General features: G+C 41.5%; 1 protein-coding gene across 3 annotated transcripts; it reads right to left on the bottom strand.

Annotated features, from left to right (window-relative positions):
• Positions 1-1,086: 1,086 nt before the first annotated feature.
• Positions 1,087-12,717, bottom strand: LOC139544564 (zinc finger protein 70-like). Of its 3 annotated transcripts, XM_071351841.1 has the most exons (5): positions 12,413-12,717; positions 10,955-11,030; positions 6,607-7,019; positions 5,667-5,705; positions 1,087-4,573 (listed from the first exon to the last, which is right to left on the bottom strand). In XM_071351841.1, the coding sequence occupies exons 3-5, from the start codon at positions 6,683-6,685 to the stop codon at positions 3,231-3,233; spliced, it is 1,461 nt and encodes a 486-aa protein (XP_071207942.1). In that variant the 5' UTR covers positions 6,686-7,019; positions 10,955-11,030; positions 12,413-12,717; the 3' UTR covers positions 1,087-3,230. The 3 variants fall into 3 exon arrangements, with proteins under 3 accessions (XP_071207942.1, XP_071207941.1, XP_071207943.1); XM_071351840.1 differs by lacking the exon at positions 10,955-11,030 and having other exon boundaries at positions 12,413-12,716; XM_071351842.1 differs by lacking the exon at positions 10,955-11,030 and having other exon boundaries at positions 6,217-7,019; positions 12,413-12,713.
• Positions 12,718-18,267: the final 5,550 nt, after the last annotated feature.

Below are 18,267 nucleotides of genomic sequence, written 5' to 3'. Positions count from 1 at the left end.
CATTCCCCACACAAGTCATTGACACTAAAGGCCGGGATTCAATCCGATCACGCATTTGGAAAATGCCTTTACAGTATGCATTGCTGACACAAAACATTGCCTTTAAAAAATATGCATTGCTGATCTGATTGAATCCTGGCCTGACACGGAACCCAAACCGTCTGCGCGCGTGGGCCATCGTGCATAAATGTATTTTGTCCCCCCACACCAAACGCGATCACGACACAATTTGTCCTATTTAGCTAGCTTGCTGTTGCTAGCTAATTTGTCCTGGGATATAAACATTGAGTTGATATTTTACCCGAAATGCACAAGGTCCTCTACTCCGCCAATTAATCCACACATAAAACAGTCAACCGAATCGTTTGTAGTCATCTCTCCTCCTTCCAGGCATTTTCTTCTCTTGACTTTATATTGCGATTGGCAACTTTCATAAATGGGTATAACCAATGAGGAGATGGCACGTGGGTACCTGCTTCTATAAACCAATGAGGAGATGGGAGAGGCAGGACTTGCAGCGCAATCTGCTTCAGAAATAGAACTGACTTCTATTTTAGCCCTTGACAACGCAGACGCTCGCTGGCGCGGGCGAGCAGTGTGGGTGCAATAATTGAATAACATGTATGTCTAAATGTATTTTGCAACGCTCGCGGTGTAGTCAGCCTGTTAGGCTATTCACCCTGATTTGCTCCTGATAATTACAAATTACAATTACAATTACAAATTAATATATATGTAAATATAAATATATATGCGAAGTTTATACCACAGTATTTGTGGATCAACTTGTCTCCATATCTCGTTGACTTTGGTTGCTTTACGTCAATCCTCTGTCGTTTTTGTATAATGCTCAGTTTTGATATTGCTTTCCCCCTTATTGTGTTGTTTGTAATGGAGAAAAAACACCTAATAAAAACTTACTGTGTGTCAAAACATTTGCATATGTCTTCGATGTACTATACTGTATAGTACTTATACTGCATTATTAGGATACCCCACAAAAAAAACCTTTGCCTATCTATACCCATTCAAGTATTCACAACAGCTTTAGGTTTCCTCAGGTCATGACACCATTGAGGGTTGCAGTATGGTTCATCAAAATCTTTATTTATTGAACATCTATGAAGTGACATTTTCAAATTAAAAGTCCCTTTCAACAAAATATACAGGTAACTGGCAAAATAAAGGAAACTTCAGTAAATGAGGGATACAAACTATATTGAAAGCAGGTGCTTCCACACATGTGGTTCCAGAGTTAAATAAGCAATCAGGGGCACAACTTTAAATGTCTTCAAAAATGGAAGGCATTCGGGAGGCAAGATCAGGTGGGACCATTCTAGCCAATGAGAGGGCAGATACGCCTTGTGAACAACAGGCACAACGGTTTCCACAGCCACAAAGTCAAAATTGGCTATAGCGTAAAAAACTAAAATGTGCTTTTTGGTCATAATTTAAGATTAGGCATAAGGTTAGCAATAGGTTTAAAATCTCATTTTAAGAAATTATGAAATAGGCGGGTTTATGACTTGGCTGTGGTAACGAGTGACGACCAGACAACTCCGGTATAAAGTGCAGGGATGTCACGTGTCCAACTTGTATCAGTACATTCCTAACAATCGAATCATTACGAAACTTCTATTTGAGCAAATAAGCCATTCAATCTTTTGTTAACCAAATTCGAAACACTCATTGACCTCCACAAAAAAACTCTTTGCTTGGTGTGAGAAAAAACACCACCTGCTGGAGAAGACAGATTTTGGGCCCAGTTATCCCTCTAGTCTTGCCTCTTACACTCTGTCTTATTGACTTTAAAAGAGGAGTCTAAACGGAGCATAGGGGGTTTTAAAGAGTGTGCGTGTGTCTCAGTCACCAGATCTCAACCCAACTGAAAACTTTCTGGAGCGGCTAATTAGACCTCGTTTTGCACCACCATGATCAACAAAACACCAAATTATGGAATTTCTCATGGAAGAATGGTGTCGCATCCCTCCAGTACAGTGCCAGACACTTGTAGAATCTATGCAAAAGCACATTGAAGCTGTTCTGGCGGCTCGTGGTGGCCCAACGCCATATTAAGACACGATGTTGGTGTTTCCTTTATTTTGGCAGTTACCTGTATCAATAAACAATACATTTGACATCAAATCAAAAGCAAGCTCTGTGTACAGATACAAGACATCAGTACAAATGTCCTGTGTGTCTAGTACAGCTAATGAGTAATGACTCCTGTTGCCAGAAACCCAGTAACTCTTCTCTGTTAGACATGTGGGCTTCTTGCTAGTTCAAAAACTAATTCAGTCAAATCCTATTCAACCAAGAGCAGTGTACTGAGGGGTATCTCAGTTGTTGTTACTCTGTCTTCTGTCTGAAGCCCATTCCCCACACAAGTCATTGACACTAAAGGCCGGGATTCAATCCGATCACGCATTTGGAAAATGCCTTTACAGTATGCATTGCTGACACAAAACATTGCCTTTAAAAAATATGCATTGCTGATCTGATTGAATCCTGGCCTGACACGGAACCCAAACCGTCTGCGCGCGTGGGCCATCGTGCATAAATGTATTTTGTCCCCCCACACCAAACGCGATCACGACACAATTTGTCCTATTTAGCTAGCTTGCTGTTGCTAGCTAATTTGTCCTGGGATATAAACATTGAGTTGATATTTTACCCGAAATGCACAAGGTCCTCTACTCCGCCAATTAATCCACACATAAAACAGTCAACCGAATCGTTTGTAGTCATCTCTCCTCCTTCCAGGCATTTTCTTCTCTTGACTTTATATTGCGATTGGCAACTTTCATAAATGGGTATAACCAATGAGGAGATGGCACGTGGGTACCTGCTTCTATAAACCAATGAGGAGATGGGAGAGGCAGGACTTGCAGCGCAATCTGCTTCAGAAATAGAACTGACTTCTATTTTAGCCCTTGACAACGCAGACGCTCGCTGGCGCGGGCGAGCAGTGTGGGTGCAATAATTGAATAACATGTATGTCTAAATGTATTTTGCAACGCTCGCGGTGTAGTCAGCCTGTTAGGCTATTCACCCTGATTTGCTCCTGATAAATATAGTAGCACCCGTCGACAATTGTCTCTATCTTCACTATTCCTTGTTTCATTGGATGACCTTGGTTACGTGGTAATATGTTCTAAATTACAGTGTCTACACAATGTTACAATGTAATGAGTGCTTGAGTAGTTCTTAGACCAAATACTATTTTACACTCAAGTAGTTTTTAGAAAGGCTACTTTTACTTTTTCTAGGGTGACGGTGCCTTTGTAAGGACTCCTTCGTATTGAAGCATTTGCCCCAACCATGGCGCCTATAGAAATGTTCACTCGGTTTTCGGTGTGACTTTTTTTATGTGTACCTAATGCACTTGATGAAATATAGCATTTTCTACATACAGGACACACATAGGATTTCTCCCCTGTGTGCCTTCTCATGTGCACTTTCATATCTGAACCATGGAGGAAACATTTACCACAAACATCACAACTATGTGGTTTCTCACCTGTGTGAATCCTCACATGCAACTCCATGTGTGCTTTCTGAATGAATCTTTTGCCACAGAAGCGACAGGGATACGATTTCTCCCCTGTGTGGCTCTTGATGTGAACTTTTAGATTAGAGCTACTGCTGAAACCTTTGCCACAATGAGGACATTGATACAATTTCTCCCCTGTGTGGCTCCTGATGTGTTTGTTCATATTAGAGCGGTTGCTGAAACATTTACCACAATATGAGCATTTGAATGATTTGTCCCCTTCGTGAATCGCCATATGCATTATTAGTTCAGTATTCACAGTAAAACGTTTACTACAAACATGACAAGAAAACCTAGTATCAATATGAGTTTGGAGATGTTCTTGCATACTCTCTGTGGAATCAAAGTGTTTTCCACACACACCACAAAGATGGTCTTCATCCGTCATATGTATTGTCATGAGAGTAACTAAAGAAATCATGGAGATAAAAGACTTCCCACACACTTTACAATAACAAAGAGGCAGAGCAGGACTTTGAATTACACTACTAGGTGATTTCAGATGGGACAACTCCATGGATACCCTACCCTCATTAGTACTGAAGCAGGACCATTGTCCTTTTACAGTCTGTATTCCCATTAATCCAAGTGACTGAGGTCCTCCTCTCTCCCTCTGATAAGCATCATTATTTTCAATCTGAGCTGCAGAACACTGTGGGTTCGCAGCAGAGAGGGGCCGGGAGTCACTGGTTGGGTCTGACACACTGTTCTCTTCATCAGTTTCTGTGTTAATCTGTTCAGTTGAGGTGCAGGGAACAGGGTCTCTCTGTCTGTTTTCTACACTTTGGGTTTGGTGAAGATCTGAGGACTGACTTGGGTCCTGATCATTGTCACTTTTCACAAAGGCAGAAGAGAATATGAAGTCTTCCTCTAGCCGTTGAAGCTGCTCTTTCCCCTGATTGGTCCTGAGTTCTTCCTGTTCCTCTTTAACCTCCTGCCCCAGATTGGGGCTCCATTCCTTCTCAAAGTGTTGCTGCTCAGGGGGAACCTCCTCTTCAGAGACAGGGAGCTGCTGGAGGTCTGGAGAAGGAAATCAAAACGCTGACATGAGACAACTTGCTCCTGGTCACCAAACGGCTATTATAAAGCCTTTGTGTTCCCGTCTGTTCTATTATAAAGCCTTTGTGTTCCCGTCTGTTCTATTATAAAGCCTTTGTGTTCCCGTCTGTTCTATTATAAAGCCTTTGTGTTCCCGTCTGTTCTATTATAAAGCCTTTGTGTTCCCGTCTGTTCTATTATAAAGCCTTTGTGTTCCCGTCTGTTCTATTATAAAGCCTTTGTGTTCCCGTCTGACCTATTATAAAGCCTTTGTGTTCCCGTCTGTTCTATTATAAAGCCTTTGTGTTCCCGTCTGTTCTATTATAAAGCCTTTGTGTTCCCGTCTGTTCTATTATAAAGCCTTTGTGTTCCCGTCTGACCTATTATGAGCACCGCGATCGGCCAATGTGTCAGACTCAAAGCTCTCTGTGTTCATAATCCTTGCTGGTGAGACTGTGTTGGAAATCTTTGAAACGTTAACCTTCATATTATCGAGAAATAATTTGACAAATACAAAAGATACTTACTATAAGCGTTTTTAACACAGAGTCCCACAACACTTTTTGAGCTACGACACTTTTTGAGCTAATAGAAGCTGGGAAGGAAAAAAAACTATCTTGGATCAAACCTGGGTTACACAAAATACCACATTGGGAATCTGTGTTAAAACAGTTTACAAGTGTACCTTTTGTAGGCTATTTGTACAATTCTCTCTTGATATTAAAATAGTTACAAAAGGTGTCTAAAACCGTATTCACAAACAAGGATTATTAATGTTTTTAGACAGAGTTTCGGGTCTGTTTACATATTGGCCGGCCCAGGCACACATAATTGTACCGACGGGAACCCAAAGGCTGTGGGTCGTTATCGGGTGCACGACCTGTTCAGGACACCTTTTCTCATGCACTAATGCTGCATTCATGACATGTCGGAAACTCTGAACCTCCTAGTTAAAATGAAGGTAAATTATTTGCGTACCACTTCCTATTGGTTAATTCTGATACATTCCAAGTGGGAAACTTGAGTATCATCTTTCTACAACGAGTCATGTATAGCCATAACAGATTTTCATTACCTTTTGTATCTGCTTTTGAGACACGGTTCGAATCCCACCCTAGGACAATAGATGTTGAGTAATTACAATCACAATACAGTAACTATTGATCACTTTATTATGTATTATTGTAATATGTATTCATTATAGAATTTTGTCAGTTATTAATGATACACCTATAGCTTTTTTAACTGCACTGTAGAGAGTGGCACTGGAACTCTGCACCAATACCACAAGTATCTTACTTATTAACACAAACCAAAGACAGTCATGCAACTGAGGAAAAAATAATGTTTTTTAACTCAGACAAAACCACACAGAATTTTCCCAAGAACTGTACACATTAACAAGCAATACTGTATTACAATATTATCAATCACATTTTGATTTGATAGATATTGAGTAATTATTTAGATATGTATAATGGATATGTAGGCCCAGATATCTCCAATCTTCAAATAAAATGGAGCATACATAAAATAAACAAGGTATTACAATTTATATACATTGGGGCTAGTGTGTGTGTGTGAGAGAAAGAGAATGTTGTGTTTTATTTTTTCTTGTTAGCTACCCATCTCTGCTTTTCCGCTTCATAAAAAGCTGAGGCCAGGAACTTCCTCCAGGTCATCTTTCTTTCCATTCCTTGGCTTTGGTACATCGAAAATACTTTTGCAGGACAATAAACATATTTGCCTGTCACTCCTGGGAACCCTGTGTGTATGTGAGGGCTGTTGGGGCCCTGTTTCATCTGCAGATGACAAAACCTGCACATATTCCTAGAGGGTTGCAGGTCTGCTGACTTCGTTTTGGGCTTCTTTTGTGCCACACGTTCTTTTGTGGCTTTAAGTTCACGCTGAAAGAATTCAGTGGAAGCAAAGTCGTCAAAAGACATTTTGGGGTTTGTGAGGCCCTCTGCACCATAAATCTGGAAAACCTTGGTGGAACAGTAAAAATACCTCACCTGTCCACGCTGATAGAAAAAGTGGACAGACGAACCATTCTTGCGGTATTGGGACTTGGCCTGACCACAGGAAATACATGTTTTTGTCTGCTTCTGCTTCTGCTGCTGACACTGTTCTTGTTGTGGCCCCGCTAGCTGCTGTTGCTGCTTCTCCAAGATGCCCAGGACAATCCTCTCATCTTTAGTCAGAGGGACGTCTTGGGTTGACAAGGATGGTGGATTGACAACAGCAGGTGGCAGAGCTGTGACTGGGACACTGACTGTGTCACTTCCCACAGTCAGCCACTGGCACAGTTGTGGTGTCTGGAGGAGCTTCTCAGGGCTGGTGTTCAGTGAGGAGCCAGTCTTGATAAGCCTAGTACATGCACTTCTGGAAGAGGCGGTCAGGGGCAGTGGTGGAGTGCAGGGCAGATCTAAAAGAGAGATGCACAAAGTGACAATGAATATACAGCTCAACAACGCGTTTGTGAGTGAGTGAATGAGTGAGTACATGCGTATGTAATATCATTTTGAAAGATCTGTATCTATTAGGGGCTCCTCAAAAGTTTCTCTCTTCACAGCCAGTGTAGCAGGAACTGGTGCAGCTGGTAAATTAAATACCACAGAGAACTGCTGGCATATCTAAAAGTGAAGCACAATTTTCTTAAGTGTCAATAATTACACAACTAAACTGTGTGAGTGGAGTGTAAGTCATTGAGAATGTAATAGTGAAGGGGGAGAATATAAAAAATGTTTTGTTACTTATCTGGATATTATTTTTGACGATATATCACAATATTATTTTTGACAATATCGCAATATTTTTGCACTAGTTGGCTGTACCGGTTTCAAAACTCAAGTATTTTTCCTTCAAGGTTGTTCTCTATCTACTTTTTAAATAGTTAGCCAATTCGTTTTTAGCACTTTTATTTCCATGACTGATTAAACATGTTTTCTGATGGCCCTCTTGTCCCTCTACAGTAGACACGAGGTGGGAAATATGTTTGGAACATCGAATCGCAATACATATAGAATCGCAACACATATCGTATTTGCAACTTAGTCATAATATCATATCATGTGGTCCCTGGCAATTCCCAGCCCAAAATTAAATACCACAGAGGACTGCTGTGACTACAGCTGAACTGCTGGGGGTGGCAGATCTAAAAGAGAGATGCACTGAGCTCATCAGTACGGGACATTCTGCTGCCAATGTTAGTCTATGGAGATTGCATGACTGTGTGCTCAATTGTATACACCTGTCAGCAACATGTGTGGCTGAAATAGCCGAATTCACTCATTTCAAGGGGCGTCTACATACTGCTGTAGTGTAGTTCCAAAGGTGTTCAAAACCGTATTCGCAAGCGAGGATTAACGTTTTTAGACAGCGTGTTGGGTCTGTTTACATATCAAATCAAACTTTATTTGTCACATGCGCCGAATACAACAAGTGTAGACTTTACCGTGAAATGCTTACTTACAAGCCCTTAACCAACAGTGCAGTTCAAGAAGAAGAAAATATTTACCAAGTAGACTAAAATAAAAAGTAATAATAAAAAGTAACACAATAAGAATAACAAGGCTATATACAGGGGGCACCGGTACCGAGACAGTGTACGGGGGTACAGGCTAGTTGAGGTAATCTGTACATGTAGGTGGGGGCGAAGTGACTATGCATAGATAACAAACAAACAAACAGCGAGTAACAGCAGTGTACAAAAGGGGGGGGGGTGTCAATGTAAATTGTCCGGTGGCAATTTTATGAATTGTTCAGCAGTCTAATGGCTTGGGGGTAGAAGCTGTTGAAGAGCCTTTTGGTCCTAGACTTGGCACTCCGGTACTGCTTGCCGTGCGGTAGCAGAGAAAACAGTCTATAGAATCTGGAGTCTCTGACAATTTTATTGGCCGGCCGCGGCACGCATAATTGTACTGATGGGAACTCAAAGGACGTGGGCCATTATAGGATACAACTCAAGGTGTCATTAAAAGAAATGCACCCCCCTACCCAATGTTACAAATATTTTCAAATTACGCTCTCCTTGTACTGTAACAAAACAATGTGCACACCTTCCCCACTCAAATAACTAACTAATAATAACTGTAGGAACCCTGTGTTTAGAACCGTGGATATCGACTTCGCCACTTCAGCATGCTTTTGTGTCACAGCTGATGCCACGTAGGGCTACTGGCCTAAAGGTTGAGGTTTCCCTGACCACCAGGCACAAGCTCACTCTCCCTGCCCGTTTCATTTACACTGCAATCAGAGCCGGCTACAGACAATGATCAGCTAGGGGAAAATCAGATTTCCAACATTTTGATGCCATATTTATAATTATATAAAATATACGCAACAAATTTTCCACCATCAGGTTCTGTACCAACACACCACACAACCAATAAACAAAGGATACAGACTTTGGGCACTTCAATATAATGGTTTGTGTTTTCAACACCACAATAAATAGACTTGACACACAGAAAATACATCCCTCCCTACCTTGTAGGACTACCCAGTATCTAAGGCTTGACCATCTCAGAATGTCATTCAACTTTGTTGTTTTGTAACAGATGTCTCTTTCCATTCATCAAATGGCCCTGCACAGTTTGGAATGACACACACATACCATTCAAAAGTTGTGTGTCACTTAGAAATCTCCTTGTTTTTGAAAGAAAAGCACATTTCTTGTCCATTAAAATAACATCAAATTGATCAGAAATACAGCATAGACATTGTTAATGTTGTAAATGACTTTTGTAGCTGGAAACGGCTGATTTTTAATGGAATATCTATATAGGCGTACAGAGGCCTATTATCAGCAACCATCACTCCTGTGTTCCAATGGCACATTGTGTTAGCTAATCCAAGTTTATCATTTTAAAAGGCTAATTGATCATTAGAAAATCCTTTTGCAATTATGTTAGCACAGCTGAAAAGTGTTGTGCTCATTAAAGAAGCAATAAAACTGGTCTTCTTTAGACTAGTTGAGTATCTGGAGCATCAGCATTTGTGGATTCGATTACAGGCTCAAAATGGCCAGAAACAAAGAACTTTCTTCTGAAACTCGTCAGTCTATTCTTGTTCTGAGAAATGAAGGCAATTCCATGCAAGAAATTGCCAAGAAACTGAAGATCAGGTACAACGCTGTGTACTACTCCCTTCACAGAACAGTGCAAACTGGCTCTAACCAGAATAGAAAGAGGAGTGGGAGGCCCCGGTGCACAACTGAGCAAGAGGACAAGTACATGAGAGTGTCTAGTTTGAGAAACAGACGCCTCACAAGTCCTCAATTGGCAGCTTCATTAAATAGTACCCACAAAACACCAGTCTCAACGTCAACAGTGACTCCGGGATGCTGGCCTTCTAGGCAGAGTTCTGTCCAGTGACTGTGTTCTTTTGCCCATCTTAATCTTTTTATTGGCCAATATGATATGGCTTTTTCTTTGCAACTCTGCCTAGAACGTCGAGACTGGTGTTTTGCGGGTACTATTTAATGAAGCTGCCAGTTGAGGACTTGTGAGGCGTCTGTTTCTCAAACAAGGCAGGGGGGTGGATCGGAAAACCAGTCAGTATCTGTTGTGATCACCATTTGCATCATGCAGTGTGACATCTCCTTTGCATATTGTTGATCAGGCTGTTGATTGTGGCCTGTGGAATGTTGTCCCACGGTACTCTGTGCACTCAAATTCCTTATGCCTGCCTATACCATAACCCCACCGCCACCATGGGGCACACTGTTCACAACGTTGACATCATCAAACCACTCGCCCACAAGACGCCATAAACACTGTCTGCCATCTGCCCGATCCAGTTGAAACCGGGAGTCATCTGTGAAGGGCACACTTCTCCAGCGTAATTTAGATTTTGTCCACAGGATGGCAGCAGTGTGTGTGCAACGTTTCAGACTGATCGAGTGAAGAATTACCTAACTACACAATATTTTGTATCAAGTCTGCCAGGAGTTTGTCAGAATGTGCCGAATTGGTCAATTCATACATTTTCAAGTACATAACTATATTTTTGGCCAATACCGATAATAAACATTTTAGCCGCCTTTTAAGAATTCTAGTACAGTTAAATAGTTAACACACATGGACGCAGCGGTCTAAGGCACGGCATCTCAGTGCAAGAGGCGTCACTACAGTCCCTGATTCGAATCCAGGCTGTATCCGACCGTGATTGGGAGTCCCATAGGGCGGCTCACAATTGGCCCAGCGTCGTCCGGGCCATCATTGAAAATAAGAATTTGTTCTTAACTGACTTGCCTAGTTAAATAACGGTTACACACACACCAAAAAGTTATTTTGTTGGCATTTACGTATGTCCCCCATTACAAGTAAAACATAATCAAAACCTATTTCTTTCACTTACTTGCTGTGCTGTTTCGTTGTTCATTTGTTCAGTCGTTTCATTCTCAAACAGGATTTCCATGGAACGCCGTTTGGGTCTTCCGTGTCAAAAAAGATACACTAAGCTTGTTGACCAATCAGGACTGCACATCATATACAAATTTAATGCGTTCATTCATTTTTTACATAGTTATTACACATTGATTACACTATCACTTGTATTTCATATTTCACTACGATTCATCGATATGTATGCTATGATGCTGGTAAAGTTGTCTCGCGCACCTACAGTGCTGGTCATGAAAAATGGATGCAAACAATTTTTTTCCCCAAAAATATAGCAAAACGACAATCTGTTTCAGTTGCTATAGTTAGCTAGCTAAAATTAGATTTAAAAAACAAATTAAAAAAACACTTTACGGAACAGCGGGGACTGTGAAGCAACACAAACATTGGCACAGACACATGCATACACACACACACACACACGATAACATACACATGGATTTAGTGATGTAGACATGTGGTAGTGGTGGAGTAGGGGCCTGAGGGCCCCTACTCCACAATGTTTTAAAATTGTATGAACTGCCTTAATTTTGCTGGACCCCAGGAAGGGGTCCATAATAAATACATGGATAGGCATTCATTCAAATGCAATGTAGGCCAGCAATAGCTGTGTTCGAATAATCATACTAACCGCACTAACTGTACTATTTGTGACGTAAATTGAGTATGTAGTTTTCTTATTGTTCATAGTGTAACGACCCTGGGTTTATAAGCGCGGAAATCGACTCTGCCGCACGAGCAAGCTTTTGCGGCACTGTCAATAGCGCGCCGGACCTCGGGCCAGAAGGTCGAGGGTTCGAGACCTGCTCCCTGCCTGTTTCATTACAATTGTATGGATATAGTTAGTATGCCAGAAGTTCTAGGATGTCGTACTAAATTCGCTAAATTATTAAATATACAAGCAGTGGACAGTATTTCTGTGCTTTTATGGCCCATAATACAATTCTTCCTGAAATGGGCGTGGCTTCACTCCTTTTTCAGATTTCAAGAAAATGGCGGAAAATGGCGCCGCAGTCCGACGAGAGCGGATACAATTACATTGCTTTAACTAACTATGACAAATGTTAAGAAAATTACATTCCTTTAACTATGACAAATGTTAAGAAATGTAATAAAGTAATGACTGTTCAAATAAGTAACACGTTATGTTGGCTGACAATTTGTTAGCTACACTATCCTTACAAATCGCAGCATAGCATTACAGCAGTAATGTACCGGTATGTTAGTTAGCTAACGTTAGTTGGCCGGGACCGAACATTGAGATGTTATGGACGCAGACCCATTATAATTTTGTTGACCGCGCTGACGCGGGAGTGAAGTTCTAGCAAATGTATCTGACAAGAGAGTTACAATTGGATAGACCGAAGTAATGAAACTGGGGAATATTGGCAGAAAGACAGTAATGGTGACAAACCTGTTCGATGTAACTTTATTTCAGGTTTAATGACGATATCCAGCAGTTTCTGTAGACGGTCGTTCTCCTCCTTTGTACGGACAAATTCTTCCTGGTACTGTGCTATCGTTTGTTCAACTACCTCGAATATCTCCTCAGCAGCCGCTGTTAATCGCTGGTTGAGAAACCCTCTCAACAACTGTATTTTAGAAATTTTAGAGAATTCTAGTTTGTTGCTAGCTAATTAGCCAATGTTGTTGCTTAGTACAGTAAAACAAAAAGAAATTCAACAACGTGTCATGGCTGTATAGCGTATTAAATGTACTATCGCCACCTGCTGGAGTGGAGTCCAACAACGTCAGTTTGCTTTTTATTGGATGGAAACGGTGTGGTACTGAGCTACCAGTTGATAAACGGGGAAGGGGTTGTGTTCACAGGAGGTTGGTGGCACCTTAATTGGGGAGGACGGGCTCATGGTAATGGTTGGAGCGGAATGGTATCAAGGGAATTGTTTATATATTGTCAATTTTTTTATTATATTTTAGTGATAATGCCAGAGAAGCAGGTTTTTGGAGGATATATTGGCACAGGTGTTGTTACGCCCCCGGGCAAACCGTGCCAATACACCGGCTACAAGGGTATTATCATTTTTATACAATGGGTTATATTCAAATAATGATTGACATATTTTCATTATTATTTTTATTCATTATTTTTATTAATTTATTCATACTACTTCGTCCTTCCACAAGATATAGTCCCAACACAAATTTAGGGTTGCTACCCAATTCCTTCTATCAGTTCGGTTGCCAGAGACGCGACCCAGTCGTTCAGTCTTTTTGTTCTGTATCTATGGAAGCGACACAGTCGTTCGTTCTAAATGTTCCATTGCCATACTGGCTGGCAACGTTCTTATCCCTTGCTTGCTAGCTAGCCAACTATGTCTAACTTACAGTCACGTCAAACAGTGCAACCAGAATAACAACAGTAGTGGCATTTGCATTTAAGGATCGGACCCCCTTTTTTTTCCAATTTTCGCCTAAAATGACATACCCAAATCTAACTGCCTGTAGTTCTGGACCTGAAGCAAGGATATGCATATTCATGATACCATTTGAAAGGAAACACTTTGAAGTTTGTGGAAATGTGAAATTAATGTAGGAGAATATAACACATTAGATCTGGTAAAAGATAATACAAACAAAAAAAACATGCGTTTTCTTTATCATCTTTGAAATGGAAGAGAAAGGCCATAATATAATATTGCAGTTTAGGCGAAATTTAGATTTGCCACTAGATGGCAGCAGTGTGTGAAAAGTTTCAGATTGATCCAGTGAAGCTGGATACTACACAGTATTTTGTATCAGGTCTGCCCAAATGTGCCAAATTGGTCAATTGATATATTTTCAAGTACATAGCTATAGAGAACATACAAAAATGATATGGTAATACAACATTTAAGTTTAAACACTCCCAGGAATATCATACATGATGGATCATTAGCTTATACACTAACTTTCACACATCTAGATGGCCGGGCGGGGTGGGTGTGGAGCCAGAGACAGCAGGGGTTCAAACTGTAGAATCCAGTTCTTACATTTGAATATAAAAATAGATTTTATCAAACAAAACTATGCTACATTTGATCTCTGGGACCCTCAGGATGACAAATCAGAGCAAGTTTACTGAATGTAAGTACATTATTTACCTTCAGAGTTGAATGTATCAAACCAGTTGCCGTGATAAAAGTTTGCTGTTGTGCACTCTCCTCAAACAAGAGCATGGTATTTTTTCCACTAATAGCTACTGCAAATTGGACAGTGCAGTTAGATTAACAAGATTTTAAGCTTTCTGCCCATATAAGACATGTCTATGTCCTGGAACGTTTGCTATTACTTACGTCATTCTAGTCACATTAGCGCACATTAGCATCAACCGTCCCGGTATAGGGACACCGACCCGTAGAGGTTTTTAAGCTGGTTTCTAGTGACATTTATTTGGACATATTCATAACAAATGAGCTAATGAGGCGTGATTTCCCTGGCATAGAAAATGTGCTCTATCGTCAGGACATTGTTGTTCAAAGGAGCTACCCAACAACACATCTAGCACAATCTTTTCAAACTGAAGCTGGAAAGATTGCAAACTAGCTGCACTTCCTTTCGTTTTACCTTTTTTCAATTGACATTTCTTTGTATATATCCATAAAAATGATGCCAGCTGATTCATGATGTCGACCGGCTGAGAAACGCTGCCTGCCTGCCTTGTCCCGACACGTTCATTACTACGGGACAGCAGGAGATCGAATTTGAATATTGAAACAATGTTGCAAATGTCAGAGACAGACAAGGTTTATACAAATCTCCGCTGTTGAAAACTAAATGTTTGTGTAACAGTATAGCTTCTGTCCCTCTCCTCGCCCCAACCTGGGCTCGAACCAGGGACCCTCTGCACACATCAACAACTGACACCCACGAAGCATTGTTACCCATCGTGCCACAAAAGCCGCGGCCCTTGCAAGGGGAACAACTACTTCAAGGTCTCAGAGCAAGTGACGTCACCGATTGAAACGCTATTAGCGCGCACCACCGCTAACTAGCTAGCCATTTCACATCGGTTACATTAGTCTAAAAGAAATGTGAGAATGTCAAGATGCTTTTTATAGTGGAGATCAAGTTTATAAAGTGCCTGGCTGGGTTGATGAGACAGTGGATTGCGCAATCAGATGGAACAGAGTAAATTGGCATTTTAACGTCATAGTCTTAGCTGGTGATAATTTGTGGAATAGACACCGGCTGGAATGTTTTAACAAATCAGCATTCAGGATTAGACCCACCCGTTGTATAATTAAGGAATAAGGCACGAGGGTGTGTGGTATATGGCCAATATACCACGGCTAAGGGCTGTTCTTGGCACGACGCAACGCGAGGTGCCTTATTGCTACTTTAAACTGGTTACCAACCTAATTAGAGCAGTAAAAATAAATGCTTTGTCATACCCGTGGTATACGGTCTGATATACCACGGCTGTCAGACAATCAGCATTCAGGGCTCGAACCACCCATTATAAACTGGGTTAGAGCCCTTAATGCTGATTGGCTGACAGCCGTGGTATATCAGACCGTATACCATGGGTATGGAAAAACGTGTATTTTTACTGCTCTAATTACGTTGGTAACCAGTTTATAACAGCAATAAGGTGTTTGTGTTATATTGCCAATACACCACGGCTAAGGGCTGTGTCCAGGCATTCCGCGATGCGTCACGCCAAGAACAGCCCTTAGCCGAGGTATATTGGCCATATACCACACCCCCCCCCCCGTGGCTTATTGCTTAATTATCTTTGGGAAAATGTGTCAAAAAGGTATTTTACGTATGTCTTTAGTATTTTACAGATCGAAAAATGAAAAAAAGTATTTATCCACAATCTTCTCTGGACAAGTCTGGTCCAGGGGCCTCATTTATGTTGAGAACGCACAAAATATGCCCCAAACATGCATGGACCAGTTTTCTCGCAGTTGGCATTCATGAAAACTTTATTTTGACGTGAGAATGTGCTTATCCTAGCGCAAACTTTAGACCATGCGTGTGCACAGTTTCTAGTGGTTGAAGTCTTGCATTGCATGAAGGCAAAAGTAGTCTAGTAGTAGCCTTGTGCAAATGGGGAATATATACTGAACAAAAATCTAAAACGCAAAGATTTTACTGAGTTGCAGTTCATAAGGAAATCAGTCAATTTAAATAAATTAGTCCGTATCTGTTGTGACCACCATTTGCCTCTTGCAGTGTGACACATCTTCTTCGCATAGAGTTGATCAGGCTGTTGATTGTGGCCTGTGGAATGTTGTCCCACTCCTCGTCAATGGCTGTGCAAAATTGCTGGATATTGGCGAGAACTGGAACACACTGTCATACACATCAATCCAGAGCATCCCAAACAATTTTGCTCTGCCCTATGGGACTCCCAATCACGGCCGGTTGTGATACAGCCTGGAATCAAACCAGAGTCTGTAGTGACGCCTCTAGCACTGAGATGCAGTGCCTTAGACCACTACGCCACTCGAGAGCCCAAACATGAGGTGATGGCAGCGGATGAATGGCACGACAATGGGCCTCAGGATCTTGCCACGGTATCTCTGTGCATTCAAATTGCCATCGATAAAATTGAATTGTGTTCATTGTCCGTAGGTTATGACTGCCCATACCATAACCCCATTGCCACCATGGAACATTCTGTTTGCAATGTTGACATCAGCAAACCGCTTGCCCACACAATGCTATAGACACTGTCTGCCATCTGCCCAGTACAGGTGAAACTGGGATTCATCTGTGAAGAGCACATTTCTCCAGCGTGCCAGCCACCATAGAAGGTGAGCATTTGCTCACTGAAGTCGGTTACGACGCAGAACTGCAGTCAGGTCAAGACCCTGGTGAGGATGACAAGCATGCAGATGAGCTTCCCTGAGACGGTTTCTGACAGTTTGTGCAGAAATTCTTTGGTTGTGCAAACCCACAGTTTAATCAACTGTCCGGGTGGCTGGTCTCAGACAATCCCGCAGGTGAAGTTGCCGGATGTGGAGGTCCTGAGCTGGCGTGGTTACATGTGGTCTGCAGTTGTGAGGCTGGTTGGACATACTGACAAATTCTCTAAAACGACATTGGAGGCGGCTTATGGTAGAGAAATGAGCATTCAATTCTCTGGCAACAGCTCTGGTGGACATTCCTGCATTCAGCATGCCAATTGCAAAACTCGAGACATCTTTGGCATTGGGTTGTGTGACAAAACTGCACATTTTAGAGGCCTTTCATTGTCCCCAGCACAAGGTGCACCTATGTAATGATCATGCTGTTATAATCAGATCTTGATATGCCACACCTGTCAGGTGGATGGATTATCTTGGCAAAGGATAAATGTTCACCAACAGGGACATAAACACATTTGTGCACAACATTTGGGAGAAATAAGCTTTTTGTGCTTCTTGAAAATGTCTGTGATCTTTTATTTCAGCTCATGAAACACAGGACCAACACTTTACTTGTTGCATTTATATTTTTGTTCAGTCTTTCAGAAACGGTCAGATAGGCCTACAGCAAATGTCACTGCAAAATATAAATAAAGATTCTGCCAACATCTCCAAAGACATTTGATCAAGTTTGCCATTGTCTTGGCCTAATTCCAACAGATCCAAAGTATAAAGCGAATAAGGGTGTTATTGTCACCATAAAAGGTTTATGATGGGCTAGTTCGCGGGCGCACGTATTACTATAGGTCTGATTTATAGCGCGAAACATGCGTATGTAGGACTATGGCATGCGCCAAGTTTATACATATCAATATTTTTGTGGATGTGCAGTTTTTTCAGAAATGCGCATGCAGATATATATGTGTTCAATTTTTGCAAAGGTTATAAATGAGGTCCCTGGAGTGTCTTAACAAAATGAAACCAAAATATCTAGGCAGACTTCATCCAGTGTCCAGAAAAATTGATTTGTGCTATACCAAACATGTGCATATCAATCAAATCTATTTATAAAGCCCTTTTTACATCAGCCGATGTCACAAAGTGCTATACAGAAACCCAGCCTAAAACCCCAAACAGCAAGCAATACAGATGTAGAAGCACGGTGGCTAGGAAAAACACCCTAGAAAGGCAGGCACATAGGAAGAAACCAAATAATAACAATCACAGTGGTTGTAGAGGGTGCAACAGATCAGCACCTCAGGAGTAAATGTCAGTTGGCTTTTCATAGCCGAGCATTCAGAGGTCGAGACAGCAGGTGCGGTAGAGAGAGTCGAAAACAGCAGGTCTGGGACAAGGTAGCACATCCGGTGAACAGGTCAGGGTTCCATAGCCGCAGGCAGAACAGTTGAAACTG

Source organism: Salvelinus alpinus, chromosome 18 (genome assembly GCF_045679555.1).
Source record: "Salvelinus alpinus chromosome 18, SLU_Salpinus.1, whole genome shotgun sequence".
Taxonomy (NCBI): domain Eukaryota; kingdom Metazoa; phylum Chordata; class Actinopteri; order Salmoniformes; family Salmonidae; genus Salvelinus; species Salvelinus alpinus.
The sequence above is the reverse complement of the archived record's forward strand: the minus strand, read 5'-3'. Positions and strand labels throughout refer to the sequence as shown.